This window comes from Lobosporangium transversale, assembly GCF_002105155.1.
Source record: "Lobosporangium transversale strain NRRL 3116 chromosome Unknown BCR41scaffold_53, whole genome shotgun sequence".
NCBI lineage: Eukaryota > Fungi > Mortierellomycota > Mortierellomycetes > Mortierellales > Mortierellaceae > Lobosporangium > Lobosporangium transversale.
This window is the reverse complement of record NW_019029031.1, coordinates 19719-37974: the sequence shown is the minus strand read 5'-3', so window position 1 is coordinate 37974 and position 18256 is coordinate 19719. Positions and strand designations below refer to the sequence as shown.

General features: G+C 39.5%; 2 protein-coding genes across 2 annotated transcripts; both read right to left on the bottom strand.

Moving 5' to 3' along the window:
• Window positions 1-387: 387 nt before the first annotated feature.
• Window positions 388-3294, bottom strand: BCR41DRAFT_400748 (hypothetical protein; the record flags this gene model as incomplete). The annotated part of the gene is made up of 4 exons (XM_022029161.1): window positions 388-1806; window positions 1919-2179; window positions 2335-2890; window positions 3005-3294. The coding sequence occupies 4 exons, from the start codon at window positions 3292-3294 to the stop codon at window positions 388-390; spliced, it is 2526 nt and encodes an 841-aa protein (XP_021876824.1).
• Window positions 3295-6978: 3684 nt separating this feature from the next.
• On the bottom strand, window positions 6979-12194 carry BCR41DRAFT_312566 (hypothetical protein; the record flags this gene model as incomplete). Its single annotated transcript, XM_022021091.1, has 9 exons — window positions 6979-7204; window positions 7356-7673; window positions 7761-7846; window positions 7970-8328; window positions 8482-9424; window positions 9545-9875; window positions 10069-10453; window positions 10682-11385; window positions 11467-12194. 9 exons carry the CDS (start codon window positions 12192-12194, stop codon window positions 6979-6981), a joined length of 4080 nt encoding a protein of 1359 aa, XP_021876823.1.
• Window positions 12195-18256: the final 6062 nt, after the last annotated feature.

Below are 18256 nucleotides of genomic sequence, written 5' to 3'. Positions count from 1 at the left end.
TCAACGCAATATATGTTTTCGTATTACTAAAAGTGACATAGGCATGGTCAACGAGTAAAGCATTTCTTTCACTAGATTAATAGTGCTTCTCAAGAAGAGGAATTAAAAAAGAAACTTCACGAGCACAAAGACATAAATAAAGCGATGAGGGCCAAAAGATTACCATTCCTTCTGCGCCTGCACGATTTTGAAAGGGAGTGCATGAAAAAGGAAATGAAGGAAAAGAATAAAAAAGACATCGTCTTTTTTAGTTGACGAGGGCATAGCTTTTTTTTATTATTATTTTTGAGATCATATCATTTCTACATGTCCTCAGGTACTGTTCACTGATGCTACTGGCCGAGGTACGCTCTCAGTTCAGTGCAGTTCTCTCAAAGTGGTAGACTCTCAACTTCCTGCGGATGCCATAAAAGGGGCATCAGTATGGCGATGGTAGTCGGAACGATGGCCACAATTACCATCAGCCGTCAATGCTATTACTGATGTAGATGCTGGCACGTCTATAGGCGTTATTGTCGTTGTTTTTGTTTCGGTTGTAGAAGGTCGACCGAATTGAGCATACCGGTACCATAGGCTAGATATTGTAGATCCCATGGAATCCTGACGAACGTGGTGACCATTGTCATCATCATGGGGATGAGGATGAGATCGAGAGCGAGGATGGGCCATTTTGTCTTTGCTTCTGCGTTGGCCAACGGCCTTGCGCCCATAACAATAGACGTGAGCCTCGCGCTCAAGGTCATCTGCGCTATACGGCAATGTGTATCGACTTGAAAAAGAAAAAATGGAGGCAGAGTCACTTATTGAAACAGTGTCATCATCAGCGACGTAAGCACAACTGCCATTGTTTTTCAAGCTAGACTTGGTGCCTATAGCTCCTTGATGGCTAGCACCATTAGTATTGTTAGTACTAATGGAACCACTACCACCAACGCCAATGCCAGCGTCCGTTTCTACACTATAGTTATTCCTACAAAGAGCCACTGCTGGTGTTCTTCCTTCAAAAGAAAGCTCGGAGAGCCGATCCGCCGAGATAGAAGAGTATGTAGATGTGCTGGACAATGAATGATCAGGTGAAACCTTGCCCATGGAATTTTGGTATTGCAGCGACAAGGACATGTTCGGCTGACTAACAAACGAGGATGAAGTTGCGGCCCTTGGGATACGGACAGCATTTTTCTTCAAAGACTCCTCTGTGCTTGCTGGCGCTGTTGCTGCTGTTGGCGTTGGTGTTGATGCTGATATCGCTGCTGTTTTTATAATAGCTGTCCTCGCATTTTTCTTCACCTTACGTTTCTCCTCCTTCAACGCTCTCGCTGCCTCTTCCTTCATCTTACGTTCCCGTAGCCTCAGCGACTCCAATTCCTCCCGATCTCTCCTGCCCAAGGGCTGTGGGTTACTCTTACGGGCCCCATAATCAGGTACAAATGGTAAATAGCTCAGGATCGGCCGACTTGCAAAGACTCGATCACCCACAAGGGTCAGGACAAAATCCGGCATGTTCGCCAAGGTTGCATTTCGAGCCATCCGACTGAGCCAGCTTGTATTACTAATGAAATCAGAGACTTGGGTTGAGGCTTTGACTGCAGCTTCTGCAGCTCTGGATCGCTGAGCATAATAAACCTGGAACGCCCGAGTGATGTCTGCGGATGTGAAACTATTCCCATCTGGCATGTCATACAATGCGTTCGCTAAAATAATACAATCCAGGATGGCCTGTAATGCTCCCACTCCGGAGAATGGGATTAATTTGTGGCAAGCATCACCGATCAGCACTGTTCTCTTGTAATACCACGTCTTGAATGCCTTTGGTGAAGTAAAGTAAAAGAAAAAAAAAAACATACTGTTGTAATTATTATTTGGACCTTTTTTTTTTTTTTTTAGAAAAAAAAAACCTCCCTCGTCTTTGGCAGTTTACCTTATCTTCAAACATGATTCTTACAGGTGTCCCCTTCTCAGTTTGGTCAAACAGATCTTGAAGAGTTCCTCCATAGGGCGATTTTTGATTCTTGACATAGTCCAGTTGCAGGATCTGATCGACAGCCTCTGGCCCCCATTCCGAGATCTTAAAGTTGGCAGCGAGCCCTTTAGAAGCCTGCTTTTGTTCTGAAGCCGTCTCGAAAGTACGAGACGCGAGGCCCCAGCAGATACGGTTACGTGTCATTGGGAACAACCACGCCTTTTTAATTTTCCAGTTTCATTTCCAGTTTCATGAATCAAGAAAAAAAATATAGTAGATTAGACAAAGACACATGCTTTTTTTTTTTTTTTTTTTTTTTTTTTTTACTTTCATATTCACTATTGTAAGATAAAAAAAAAAAAAGGCTCACTTACTGAGAACCCGTTTTTGGCCATGACGGTAACAACCTGACAGCTCTTATCCTTCAAAAAGGGGTACCTTTCTGGATCCAAAGGTTTAGTGATTCCTACGACTGCATGCTGATCAAACCGTAGTGGTGCCAAGTCTGATTCTGATACTTGGCAACCATTCATTCTTGAGCGTGACGCAATAATCTCATTGCCATCTAGTCCTCCCCCACCTACTCTCCCTTCTTCTTTTTGAGTCCCTTCTTGGGCAATGTTCTTAATTGCATTAAAGACGCCATGGTGATGGTGATCATAATGGCGGCGATGGCGACGTTGAAGGCGAGCGTTAGAACTGAGCATAGACTTGTAGAGCGCCTGCCGCACGCCAGAATAGGCTCCATCCGCTCCAATGACGATATCAGCATGGAGAACTGAATTGTCGGAACATTGAACATGGGCTGATACGTCTGTCTGGGAAAGCTGTAATACTTTCTTTCCAAACAGCACCTTGTGGCGCGGCACATGCCGATAAAGGACCGTGTAGAGATCAGGCCGAGGGACCATGATGTTAAAGTATCCATACCTGTTTTTATTTGTTTTTTATTATTCCGATTAATATTCGTTCCTTTGTTATTATAAAAAACAAAAAAAAAACAAAAAAAAAAAAGTATGCACATGTTCATTACACTCCACTTACCGTTGTCCAATAAAAATAGACGACAAGTTACCAATAAAATTCAAATCTCCATCCAAAAAGACGTTTCCAACACAAGGCTTCGAGATCTCAATGATCTCAGGTAAGAGACCCAACTGTTCAAAACACCGAAGCATCACTGCACTTAAGCAAACTGCGCTTCCCAAAGGTCGAATATGTGAGGCCTTCTCTAAGACGATGTATCGGCTCATCCCTGCTCGCTCTAACATGATGGCCAAACAGAGGCCAGCTATCCCTGCCCCTACTATAATGATTTGAGGATCAGGCGCCATATTTTTTTTTTATCTTATATATGATTTTTAAAACAGAAATTTGAACTTTTTTTTTTTTTTTTTTTTTTTTTTTTCTTTATGATAGCTTTTTCCTCTCTTCTCACTCTCTTTCCCTCTTTTCTTATTAGAAAAATAAAGCTTGATAACGCGTAAATGACGTGTTGTGAGAGAACGCGTTTGTTTAAAGGACGCGCGGTATGCTAGGATAGTAGAAGCTAGTATGTATAGTCTATTATAAAGTGTAGGACGTGAAAGATGATAGGGTAAGGAAACGTAAGGGGAGTGGTGGGGAAGGAGAAAACAGGAATTTCCAACTTTGGAGCGATGATTGTTCAGAAAGGAAGAGGAGAAGGTAGAAAAAGGGGAAACAAGTAAAGAGAAAGAGTGGGTGAAAATAAAAAGGTTTGAACAATGAACGCTCCAAAAAAGGTCATCTCCACAAAGTAAAATGGAGGCCTGAGCGCGTCAAATAAAAATATATAAACAGAATTGTTTTGTCCACGCCCCATCCTCCCCTGATCTGCAGACAAAGCATGTAATTTTTTTTTTTTTTTTTTTTCTATTCCTATTGTTTCGTTGTTTGATTTCTTCCATCTTTCCTCTTTCATCTCTCTCTCACTGTCCTTTTTCCTCCTTTCTTCTCCTTTATTTACTTGTATTGCTTTATTACAAATAAAATGTAAAACCGACAAAGGTTTTTATTTCCAAGGAAGATAAAAGACTGTGCTTATGATCGTCGTTTACTACCTCTTTTGAGGCTACAAAGCCAACACTCTTTCGTTTTTTTGCCATTGCATGCCCATACTGTGTATTTCTGTATATTGCTTGACGTGACAACGGGAGACTAAAATATTCTTCCTCAATAACCAACAGTAACATTTGCCAATTTGAGCTGCAAATAGAAAGGAGAAAGGAGAAAGGAAGGGATAAGATAATGAAGGAAGAGGAGCATATGCAATGGTTTTCTTTATGCTTATTTTTGTTGTTATTATCAGTGCAGATGACCCATGGCCGTGTATAAGACCTTTTTTTTTTTTTTTTTGAACAAGTGCCGCTCATATTTAGCTGCTTTATTGTTTGAATATCCTCATCTAGCTTTTCCTTTTTTTTTTTTTTTTTTAACGTATTGTTTGCTGTGCCGATTATTTTTGCATCCTTGATGGCTATCTGTCTCTCAGAGTCATTGCGTTTATGCACTCGTTTTCAAAGAACCCCTCTTCTGGAGCTTCTTCCACATGCTTCAGCAAATGACAGTATCCAGCAGCGCTGCCAGGTACGCACTGTAAAATTGAGGAGCAGGCAGGCTAAAAGGTTAACACCTAATGGCCTAATTGAAGTGCTGAAGGAGCTTGGCCGTAGCTTTGCTGGTTTTCCCAGAAATGTTTCAAGGGTTCGATAATGACTTTTGGAGAGAGAGAGAGAGAGAGAGAGAGAGACGACCAGAACTCTGCCGTAACCACTTTGGCAAGAGCTTCGGGCTCGAAGCTCGTTTAACTAGAAAGATAAAAGGTATAACATCAATCTATCACTCCTTTATCCAATCAATATATACAAATGGTGCTTCAGAAACTTTGAGCGATATGGAAGGATAACAGATTGAACACTAGATATTTTACAATATAGAGAAGTCTGGCATATTAATGTTCGCTTTGGGGATAAGAAAATTTTGTGGATTCGAACGTCCATTATAGACATTTTTTCATTTTGCGTGTTCCAAATCAACCAATAACTCGATAGACGTTACATGCATGATTGTTTTAATGACCTCAGCCGCAAAAAAAAAAAAAAAAAAAAAAAGGTAGACTCCAGCGCCCACAGCTTGAAAAATATTAGAAGCAGCAGTCATTAGAATGAACACATATCATACGCCATATCTTTATATACATATATATAACCACCTGTAAAACTTGAAGGGAGATATCCGATAAGAATTTGTTAGAGAGTGGGAAAGAAAGTAAGAAAAGATGTAGAGGAGATCTACATATGATGCTCAAGAAGTATTTATTCAAGAAGTGGTCAAAAATATATACATGTACCTATCTATCTACCTTTCTAACCAAGTCCATCAAATCTATTCAATCTACGGGCGCTGGCTTCTCCAAACTTAGTGACGATTTTATACATCACATTTGATTTGAGAGCGACCAGACCACGATAGTTGATCACGGGGTTATCATAGGAAAAAATGGAATGTGCTTTTATGACTCTTTCAAGGATTATTTATCCACTTCATTTTTGGAGAGATTCAACTTTTTTCTCGAAATTAGGCAAAGGTTACGAGTCGGTATATTACTGTACGAATATATGATAGGTAAGTAAAAAATTATGGATCAGTGAAAGCAAAGTGAAAGTACAAATAATACATAGTCTTATACACGTATGTAAGTATAGTTATATGAATGTATATTTATAAGTGCTTTAGAATATTATTATTGAGTGTAGCTGAATATGTTTCTTGATCTATTTAAGCAAAACTATCAAAAACAAATGATACACAACAAAAAAAAAAAGAAAGTCTTTCTTTTTTTTTTTTTTTTTTTTTTTTAAGAAGCCCTTATGCATGTTGAAGCGTTTAAGGGAAACCTTCCATGGATACATTGGTAGTGTTTACAATAATGGATGCTGCCGGTGTATCGTCTTCTGCTTCATTTTTGGTAGTAGCAGGAGCAGGAGCAGTTGTTGTTGCTGTTGCTGCTGCCTCAGGCTCCTTGATCGACACCTTGGCCATCGATTCTGGAAGAGAAGAATTAGCAGTCTCGACATTAGACGCAGGAGTAGCGCTTGCTGCCATAGCTGGCGTAGCTTCCGCTGTTGCTGGTGCTGTTGTAGTGCCAGTTGTCGAAGTTGTGATCGTAGGAATAACAATTGTCTGTCCCAACTCTGTACTGGAGGATGGCACTAACGACGCAACAGACGGCGATGGGACAGCTGTTGTTCCACTGTTGGCGCTACTGCTACCAGACAAGACCGCTGTATTCAAGGTCGGAGTAGATATGGGTGACTCACATTGAGAAATCTCCAAGAGGGCTGTTCTCACTTCTCCATTCACAAGACTATCGCTTTTGGGTGAGGCATTGCCATTGGAATAGGCAGAAGGAGAAGCTGAGGCAGAGAGAGCAGATGGTCCTGTAGGTGTTGAAGGAGGCAGCATACCTGTGAAAGATGATGTTAGTCCAATAGAGGATCCCGAGCCAGGTCTAGATCCATGATATCCACTAATGCTGCTTGTGCTTCCGTGTGAATGATGACTATATCCAACTGGATAACTGCCACCATTGCCAAGATTAGCGCCGCCATTGCCATTTCCACCATGCCCGCCTTGGTTACCCTTGAGATTGTTGAACATTGTTCCAATAAATGAGCGGACCGAACGCATCGAAGCCATCGATGTTGCTGAGCGGTTCGATCGAATAGAGCTTGGCTTCTCAGAATTTCCTCCTGGTGATGAAGGGCTGTAGTGATGTCCACTACCAAGTCGGCCCATGATTGTTGTAGGCAGTGTAGGCTGCATCTGCTCTGGGATAGATTTGGGCAACTTTCCGCGGGGATAATGAATGTAGAGAAGTGGCCTAGCGCATTGTGGGAAATTAAATAAAAAAATAAAAAAAAAAAATTAATAAGTTAATGACCAATGGTCGATCACTATTTGCATGTAATATTAAAAAAAAAAAAAAAAAAAAAAACTTACATCTTTGAGCTCATGAAGAGGCTAAGCATCTTGCCACGCTGCTTCTCACCATATCGGTTCTTGGTCAATACACCCTCGCCCACTATAGCAATCACATCGGGTACGAATTGGTGCTTCTCCAGAACTTGGTGCATGACAGACAAACTCAAATTCACTACTGTCACATCTGCTTGGCGAACCTGGATCACACAGACTACAGCTTGATCCGCTTGGAAGACAATACTAAAATATAGGCGCAGGCAGAGAGAGATTGACATCATTAATAAAAACCAATTGGCTAATTGATTTTATCGATTGATTGATTGATTGATTAACTGATTGATTGGCTGAAAGTTTGTTTGTTTGTTTTTTTTTTTTTTTTTTTTTTTTTTACCTTCCGTTTGGAGCAACATTAGGGTGCGATCGCTCTATGGTCGCTTCAATATCTTTAGGGAAGTGCATCAATCCATTCACCTCAAAGGTCTCCCCAATGGAGCCCAGGACGAACAAAAGACTTGTTGGCTTGCCACCATTGAAGCTCTCCTTAGAGTAGTTCCAAAGGAAACCGACCTCTCCTGTACGAACATAGCTAATCCTAGCATCTCCTCCTGCAATAGTGACATTGTATCGGCTATTGACATCTGAAGGTGACACTGGTTCTCCAGTTGGTTTGTCTGCTGAGCCATTGACTGCAGTTGTCATCGCCATTGTCCTGGAAGCTATCATATTCTGAGGATTTGATAAGCTGCGCTCATGTGCCCTGCCTGGGCTTTGGAAAGATTGGACGTTCGCATCAGACGATACCCAAATCTCTCCGATCTCCCGCGACAAACAGATTTCCTTTGTCTCAGGATTGACAATAGCAACTGTTGTTCCACAGATAGGCTATAGTAAGGAAAACAGTTGTATTAAGGATTTAGTAAGACCTCACTGTCAATAGTTAAAAAAAAAAAAAAAAAAAAAATTGCTATGCTCCATAAAACAGCTTGCACTAGTTTTAAAACTTACAATACCGCTATCCTCGATCCAGATGCCAGTAGGATCCTCCTGTTCTGTCGTTACTTGGACAATTCCTCGTCGGAGAGCCTTCAAGGAGATGTGTAGACGGACAGGCTCAATGTTCATGTACGATCGGGTGGTCACCATAGGATTGATCATATGTCCAAACATCGCATTGATCACTGTCTTTTCTAGTCGCGATTGTGCAAATCTTCTCTCAATCGCCTGATTCACCTCCGTTCGAGGTCGTCCTTCAGAATTCAACACAAAGTTTTTGACTCCTGTAAAGTTGAAGGACGAGACCGAGACCGGCTCTGATGAGTTGATCGCTTGTTCCAGCATTGCATAGTTCAAAAGTGCATCCCGACCTGTTATGTTTTAGTCCGCACAAATAAAAAGAAGGAAAAAGAGTATAAATACATGAGGGTATAAGCTCAGGCCATTGTCCTCGGGCTTTTTTCCTATTAGCCTTATCCATCAAATAGAGAAAATAAAAATAAAAAAATAAAAAAAAACGTTACCTCCATGTCTTTCGAGAGCCTCAAAGTAGATATGAGGGCTAGTTGTAAAGTCAGAGTACTGGATCATCACAGTGGGCGCGCCCACGTAGACGCCTAGAGCACAAGAGTACAAGAGACCTATTCCTGAGAACGTCTTCCAACAGGACAGAATAGGTCTTCCGGTCTTGAGTCGACATTGAACTTTCTGTGCCCTAGCCTGTGCCATCAACGCAGCATGATCTACTTTGACCAAGGTTCGTCTCATATCTGTAGAATAATGAACAAAGATGGCGGCTGGTGCGGACTTTATGAGAGCCACTGGAGGGGGCGCAGCATATCCTGATTCCTTACCCAGGTTTTTATTGACCTTGGGAGCCTTGGATACATTGAAGACTGTGGGTGGTGCTGCTGCTGCGGTCGTTGTAGTTGATCCGATACATGCCTTGATATGAATCAGTGTTGTCTTTTGTTTCATTAACTCGTCCGTTGCAGTGTTTCCAATCAGATTTGCAATCTTGAGTTCTGCTAAAAGTCCCATCAACAATGAAATATCCTCATGCAAATGAGATGCTTCCGGTAATTGGATCGGAATTGGGACCAATCCAAGGAACCAACAAGCATACATGGTTGCTACGAATTCTACGCCATTAGGGAATAGCAACACGACCTTATCTCCAGTTTTGAACCCTCCACGTTTCTCAATATATTGAGCAATAGAAACCACTTTGATTCCAAACTTGCGGAACGTCACTCCCTTGATATCCTTGCCACGACTATCGACCCCTACAAACGCGGTCTCCTCCTGATTTACAACAGAACGCCAGGCAAGGATCTCTGGTAGGCTAGTAAACTGAGATAAATTGATTTTCGTCTTTTCGTCCAAAACCTCTTTAGGATAGTCACAGCATGAAAACTGGACCATGCGAGCATGTGACGGCATAGTAGCTTCACGTATAGCAAGTGCCTCTATTTCAATCATGTGAAAATAAAAAAAAAAAATAGTTGGTCATTAAAGTTTTCCTTTTTTTTTCCGCATGTAATGATTAGCTCAGTCATGATGAATGATTCCTTTGGACTTACCAACCCCCCAAATGCCACCAGTGGTATCATCCCCAAAGGGGATATTGAAGACAGTGTCGTCGACAGAGGTATGGATATGCATTAATCTCAATCGACCTAGTTCAAATAATTTGCGGCACAAGACAGGATGCAGTACTCTCTTCCCATTCTTAAACGCTCGTGGTAGAGTCCCAATCGGCGCAATCGCTATGCAATACAATCGTAATCCATGATAATCCATCATTGCTTGTTTAGCAAAATCAGCGAGCTTCACAAGATCAACCCGCTGAGTCCTTGGTGTCTCGGCGCAGATCACAGGTAAGTGCTCGTTGTTGACTATACATTCAAAGGTAATACTATTGTTTTTGATAAGGAAAACAAAATGCAAAAAAAAATGCATGAGTTGAAGATGCTGCAGTAGTTGGCTCAAATAATCCCTCCTGATAGATCATCTGTTACTTTTTTTTTTTTTTTTTTTTTTTAGCTCACGTAAGCAAACTAATGAAGAGAAAAAAAAAAAAAAAAAAAAAAAAAAAAGACTCTCCTTACCATGCTGTAAAGCCAACAATACGATCAAGGATAGTGTTGGCAAGATCACCTGTGTAATGGTAATCGAATTCAACGATCTCTGGATGGACCAAATCCACAATTTCCTGTTGAATCCTGTCCTCATACAATCCAAAGATCACCACCCGTCCTTCAATCAATCCTCCTAATAGGCCTGTCCTCAAGAACCCAGCAGGGACTGGATCGTACACTTCAGGGATCATCGTATCCACAGGGACAATTAAGGGCAGGGCATGGAAAATTGATTGAGAATGTTTGGGAAGTTCCCAGAACCCGAATGCAATCGATGGTGAGTCAATCCAGATCTCTCCGACTCGATTAGGTTGGCATAAAGCTGTTGTTTCTGGGTCGACGATGGCGAGAGTGGCTTTTTTTAAAATAAACGAAATAATGAAATGAAAATGTAATAAAAATAAAATTAGAACCCAATGTCCCAAGTGTAATGTGTCGCATTGTCATGTATTACATTATCTTTTTCTTTTCATTTTTTTTTTTTTTTTTTTTTTTTCCCATGCGTCAAGTCTGCAAAACAACATATTCATGTAATGATAAAAAAAAAAAAAAAAAAAAAAAAAAAAGGGCGCAATATCATTACCTCGAGGTGACGCATAGCCAAATGCTCCAACAAGCACAACTCCTCGTTCTGATGCTCGTGCTAATGCTTCTTCTCCTGTAGCCAAGACTTGGATCATATTGCTCTTCAAGGCTCCTCGATCTAATAAATAATGACAAATGGTATTGGACGCTGGCGAATATCCCAGAGGTCGACGTCGAGCCCCTGGCTCCGGTACAGGTCCTCTTGGGATCTCATATTCAAACCCAAAATCAATCAAATCTGCCCCTCGTGGGAACACAAGGTGGTCTCGCATACTCAAAATCATCCCTCCATGTTCTGGTAAGCTAGACATGGGCACGACCACCTGGTGAGGTGAAGGCACTCCAAGGTCCGTCAAGAACTCGTTCGCGAACTGTAGATCCAGAAGAGGTTTTACCATCACAGCATCGATCAAGAACGTCTCAAGACATGTCAGACTCGGTGCCTCTTTCTTGGCTCCTTCTGTTGGTCTGAATCGTAGGAGCTCTCGCACACCTTCATAATCACCCATGGCTAGAGTGACACGGTATCTTTGTGCACAATGAGCCCAAAGACCAGGCGTGTCTGTGATCCCACTGTGCACAAAGACGGTATGACTACCCCTATATACTCCAAGAAGACCTCCAAGGACAAGGCCTACCTGCTGTCGTGGCTCCAGCCAGCTGAACACGACATCGGTCTTCTTGGTATCAACAGGTGTCGAGCTAGAGCGTCGAGAGGAGGGGTGTGTAGGTGTCGATGGTGTCTTGGGTTCTGAAGGAGCAGTATTGGAGCGTGGAGCAAACATGGTGGTGGGTGAAGACGGAGATAGAGCGCTGCCGCATTGTCTGTTGGGATTGGACCCAAGTGATTGTTTGATGGCATGACATTGTGAAAGCACGGTTCGATGACTGACGGCGACTCCCTTCAGTTCGCCATTAGGAGCTTTACTATATTCGATATAGGCTAGATCAGGGAGCTCGATATCTGGCCAGCCATCCTTCTTCTTTGGGTTCCAACTTCCGAGGGTGTCAGTCTTCCACCAAGTGACGCCCAGGGGCCAATCAACACCTTTATGCAAGGCGAGGTCTTTGCTTAGTGCCTTATGGTTGTATTCTGTTGTCAGTGCTAGCTCAGACTTTGTGTAACTGAGAATATAAGTCATTTCTGCGAATTCCTCAATGACATTGATCGGTACAGCTGTCATCCCTGCCATCATACATCCGTAAAATGCAGCCAAGAACTCCATGATCTCTGACTTTCTGTACACGAGTGCCACTCTGGATCCACGACGCAGCTGTGTTTTCTCCAAGATGGTCTGGCTGATCTTTTCTGCTCTTCCATGCAATTTCTCCCATGTCCATGCAGCGGTTTCCCTGCCTTTGATATCGACGACTGAGTATGCTTTTGCATTCGGCATATACAACCCTCGAAACCTTAGTACTTCCATGATGCTGGTAAACCGACTCATAGGTGTCATTGTGGAATCATCAACAGCCTGCTCTACAATTACTCTTGGTTCCAAAGGAAGCATTTGCTTGCCAGCAAGCTCTTCGACATTGATCTGCGGCCTTTCAATATTAGGCAAATTCGCTTGAGGACGCCAGGACATTTCATTGCCTAAAAGTGAATGTTCATAATAAACAATAGTTTAATATTGTTGGTGTTTTTTTTTTTTTTTTTTTTTTTTTAAGCAAAGATAGTTTTTAGAAATACATATATATCAAGGAGAATAAAGGCAAAGGTAAAAAAAGAAAAAAAAGAAAAAAAGATATGTAAGCATTTGAAGTTGGTTTATTTTTTCTTTTTTTTTTTTTTTTTTTTTTTTTTTGGCTCATGCTCTCGCTCTCACACGAGCTAGGACGAGACAGAAGAGAGACAAAATAAGATGTGAAATAAAGTAAAATAAAGTCGGAGTCATGGATGTAATTTTTGTTCCGCAAAATTAATAAAACAAAATAAAATAAAACTAAAGACTGATTATGACGATGTCATAATTTAATCTCTGAATCTCGTAATAAAATAAAAATAAAAATAAAAATAAAAACAAAAATAAAATAACCATCAATTCAATCAATCTAAAAAAGAACAAAAAGAAATTGATCGTCGTACCTGGCTGTGGGATGGGACCATTGAGGTAATTCTTGGGTCGTGCCCTACGATAAACATCATCATATGAGAGTCCATGCTGACCTCCTGGAGGTGGTGGTGGAGGTGGACCAGGAGGACCAGGAGGACCAGGAGGGCCAGGAGGGCCAGGAGGACCATATCTATCCATCACTTTTGTTTTTATTTTTCATTTTTTTTTTTTTAAAACAAAAACCAAGATACCACAGTTGGACAAAATGACACGCGTTAGTCAATGGAATACAATAGAAAAAAAAAAAATGTCAAAAATCAGTTATTGGCCAGTCAAAAGTAGATCGTTCTTCGGGAATTTTTTTTTTTTCAGGTCGTCCTCGTCCTATAACACGCATAATCAAACAACAAGAAAAAAAAAAAAAAAAAAAAAAAAAAAGAAAGTAACAAAAGGGAAGAATAAGAGGACCAAGAGGAACAAATGAAAAAGAAAAGAAAAAACGCCCGAGTTCTCCGTTATTTTTTTTTTTTTTTTTTTTTTTTTCCTTACTGGGTCGTGGACCACCTCGACTTCCTGGTGGCATGTAGGCGTTGTCCCGCAGATTGGACATGCTTATTGCTCCGCGGGGAATCTGGTAATGTGCGGGTGGCATGTTGAGCATCTCTCCCGACGTGGAACGAACATGGTTCCGCGCTGTATTGATGGAGAGTGACATGGAAGTTGGTGGTGGTATTCTTTTTTTTTTCTTCTTTTCTTGTGGGATGTATTGTAATAGGTAATCAATTATTTTTTATATGTATAAATGATTACGGAGAGAACGTTACTCTGTGATAAAAGCAAAATAAAGATGAAGGGAGGGGAGAAGAGAAAGAAGGATATCAATAGATGTAATGAGTGAATTGTTGGGTGGATATTAGTAGGGTGTCGTTAATCAAATAAAATAAAGAAAGTGAGCGAGTGGTAATGAGGGGATTGGGATTAGGATTGATGGTAACAAAGAAGTGATATTAAATGATGTGAATGTTGAACGAACGCTTTATGTTTTGTGTATCTGCTTGCAGTTTGTTGTTGTTGATGCAATAGAAGTAATGGTAAAAGGCGGGATAAATTACAAAGGCTTGAAAGAAAGAAAAGAAAAGAAACGAAAACGAAGATGGGAAGACAGAGTCAGAGAGAGAGGCAAGAGAAGAAAGAAAGAAAAAAAAAAAATGTATATGCAAATCAACTTCCCCACAGATTGATGATAACTTTCCTTCCCTCTCTCTCCCTCTTTCCCTCTCCCCATTCCCCAAGGGGTGGAACTAAAAGGAACCAACAGACAACAAAAGACATTACAATAATAACAATATACACTGGGCATGACATAACAGGGTACAACATCATACCTTTTAGCTGGTTTTTTTTTTTTTTGTTGGCTTATATTTTTTTTTATTTCCTTTGAGGAGGTTTGTTGTTGTTGTTGTTGTTGTTGTTGATATGTTCGTTAAACAACGGTTATTAATGCTGAATGATGCTGATAATTGACGGATAGTGATGATAGGAACGTGTTGTAATGTATCAATGGTATGTTAGATTCAGACACAAAAGGAAGAAGGAGGGAAAGAGCAGGGAGGTTTTGTAAGATTTCAGAAATTTCAATGGAAAAATGCAAAATAAGTCGCGGGAGATCTAAATTTTCTTTCGTTTAGAGAATGAGATCCGAATACGCTAATGACAATACTAATGGCAATGATAACGACAATGATAATGACAATGATACTGATATTGTTACTGATAATGGGAATGGAAATGAATGGTTTCTTGTTTTTTTTTTTTGCTGTTGTCGCTACTGTTGCTGTTACAATTACTGTTGCCTTTTGATCCTTTGAAGATGGTTTTAAAGATACAGATAATATTATGTAAAATGGATGCTGTGTGATGTTTACAATAGACAGGGCAAATGATTTGTGTAGCACCAAAGTAAAGATTGGTCAAAAGGAGGAAACAGAGAAGAGGTATAAACAAGAAGAAGAGGAGGAGAGAAGAAAGAGATGGAAAAGATAAGAAAAGGAAAGGGTTTTTCTTTCTTTCTTTCTTTCTTTCTTTTATGACAATGTCCTTCTTTATATAGGACGTGTTTGTAGTAACAGTTGATGAAGCTGTGGTTGTTGCTTTTGTTGTTTTGAACAAAAGAAATAATTCTGAATGCTGTATGCTTCGATTGTTGAGCTATTTTTAAGGACAATTGACTGTTTGAATGAAAGAAAGAAGGAAGAAAAGAATGAAAGAATGAAAGAGAGAGAAGCATTAAAGGAAGCAAAAGGAACAGGGGGAAAAAAAGGAAAAAAGTCAAAGAAAGTTGCATTGAGAGCAGCCTCAGGGCAATGCAATGGGATTTTCCTTTCTTCTTCTGTTCTGTTCTGTCCTCTTCTCTTAGAGAAAGATTGGATTGCTCATTCAAAAAAAAAAAAAAAAAAAAGGGTTTTTTTTTATTTGAATCAAAGGAATTAATTATCTTAAACCCCATTTAACCATCTCAGTAACCATCATTAAGATCAATAAATGTTAGAAACAAATCATAACACGAAGTGTGCTATTCTGTGAGACTAAAAATTGCACACTTTCCTTATAAGAGGTGTGCAATTGGAAATCAGTCAAAAATAAAGTTAAATATAATAAAAAAAATAAAAAATAAGGGGAAAAAGAAGACTGAGAGTGAGAGAAATAGAAAATAGAAACAGAAAGAGAGAAAGGGTGATGGGGTGGTGATGGAGTAGAGTGGTGATGGAATGGAGTTGGATGGGATGTGAAACTTACATTCACACTCTGACTGCCAACAAGGTGGACATGCAACGATTGAATTGGACGACAAATGGTGTTTAGTAGAATAAAGGAACTTCGTTAGACTTTGTCAGGAGGTTGAGGGGTTAAAAAAATAAAAAAGTTGAAGCACACATAAAGAATAAAGAAAAAAAAAAAAAAAACGGTGGCTTTCTTTTGCACAGACTGACCAGTAAAATATCTGTGTAAAAAAAAAAAAAAGATAAAAAGCGTTGACAATTGACAAAAGAAAAATAATACAAAAGTATGTATAAAAGAAAGATCTAAGGTCAAGGAGATGTGGAAGGAGTGGAGAGTCGGAAAGAGTAAAGAGTGAGGAGAGGCAAAGACAGAAACAGAGACAGAAAAGAAAAAGAAAAAAGTAAAAAAAAGAAAGAGTGTGGGAGAATGAGATGAAAGAAAAGAAAAAGAGAGAGAGAGAGAGAGAGAGAGAGAGAGAGAGAAAGAGAAAGAGAAAAGTGGAGAAAACTTTTTTTTTTTGTTTGGGCTTGTGCGTTGTGTTTGCAGAACGGGTCAACACAATGCCATGGACACTTTCACATCGATCCATCTGCATACATGTACACATCCCGAACACATTAATAACACAGACACAGAGATTTCAGACACAAACATAAACACAAAACGCTAAAAATCTAAATAATCTCACTTTCCTTTTGCTCCATCCATACATCCTGCACTCACACAAAGACAAAAAAGAAAAAGAAAAAGTAAAAGAAAAAGAAAAAAGAAAAGACTTTCAAAAGAGTCTCCGTCCCCATTGGAGTTTACAAGCACGGGCACGAGCACATATCCTGTTTTCCCCTCCTCTCCCTCCTCTCTCCTCTTCTTCCTCTTCCTCTTCCTCTTCCTCTCCTTGTGGTGTGTGTGTGGGGTCTATTCCCCTTTTTTTTTATTTGTTGGATACTATCCATGCCTGTTTGCACTCTTTTACTTGCCCTAGTTTACCGATGTGGTCTGTTAATCTGATTGGCTGCTTTTATTTGTTTTATCTGGCGTAGGTCGCCATGCCTCTTTTGTCCTTCCTGAATGATAATGATAGTATGCACTATTATAAAAAGATCCACAATCATCAACAAAACATCGCTTAAATATTTCATTCTTTTTCCACGGGCTGCATATCATTCATATACATGTATTCTGTTAATAATAACAATTATAGAAACAAAAAAAAAACAAAAAAAACATTGACGCGTCTAAATTGTGGGCTATTTTATCTCCACGCCTTTATTCCCCTTCTTTCTCTCTTTCTCTTTCTTTTTTATTTTCTACAAGGAACCTTTGCAAGCCTAGATTAAATTGAAAAATCACAAATGAAAAGATAAAAAAACCTTCTTTCCTATCCTTTGCCTTTGCCTTTGCCTTTGCATTTTTACCTTGTCTAGCCTTGCCTTTCCTTGTCTTGCCTTGTCTTGATCTGCAATCATGTTTCATCATAAAAAGGAGATCATTTAAAAAAAATAAAAAAACAAAAAAAGAAAAAAAAGACTAACCAAAAGAAAAAAAATCCTTTTGCATCGAATGTATTGGATGATTGGTTTTTTTTTTTTTCTTGATGAAAGGGCTCGTGCCTTAAGATCCTTGCCCTGTATTTCCTTGTATACATTATATGTTCCTATTTCAAAAAGATTCTTTTATTCAGCAAGTTTATTTTCCTCCTTCTTTCCTTCCTTCCTTCCTTCCTTCCTTCTTTCCTCCTTTTTTTTTATTTTTTTTCCCTTTTGTTTTCTGCTTGCCTACTTGTCTACTTGTTTTCTTGTTTACTTGTCTACTTGTCTACTTGTCTACTTGTCTACTTGTCTACTTGTCTGCTTGTTTGTCTGTATACCAACTTGGCTCTTACTTCCTGTAATAAAGTATTCCTCGAATGGATCAATCTTACATACCGGAGAATAAAAAGAATAAAATAAATAGGCGTATTTTTTGTATTTTTACTTTTACAAGGCACAGGGTGTCGAATAAGACTCTAAAAATGTAGAAAAGAGTAATAAATATCCTTTTGATGATATATAATTATTATCGTTATTATTGTAATATAATATCATTATTTATGGATTAATATCACTATTATTATATACCATCATCATCCTGCATTGGCGCCAGAGCCCTTCTTCCTGATAGGGCGTTCATGTTCATGTAATACAAATAAGGTTTATTTTATTGTCAGCCCCTGAGTACAGGTATTATATACACAGTACTGTTGTAGGGCTTAAAAATGTCGGTGCCACCTCCTTATCGTCATTCCCTTTGTCTTCAATCAATCAACAACAGTCTCTACTCCTCTTTCTTTCTCACTCTCCAACCAAAGAAATCTTGTTTACCCCTAGCATAAAAAAAAAAAAAAAACGGAAAAAGAGAAAAGAGAAAAGAGAAAAGAGAGAAGGGCTGGAAAACATAAAAAGAAAAGCAACAAACAACATTGCGGAGTAAAAAAATAAAATAAAATAACAATAATAACGGTACGGCGCCAGGGCTTGATCATGAGATCAAAGTCAAAAAAAGATATACAACACATGTATATATGTAACGTCGATATATATATACAATGGACAATACATAAACAGTACTTAGAATTTACAGAGTATGGATTGCTTCAACTTATTTGTGCACGTTCATTGAATCTAAAAATAATTGCTTGAAGCTTACTTTTATGTTTATGGATATGTAGAAATATTTTTATATATATACTATACATG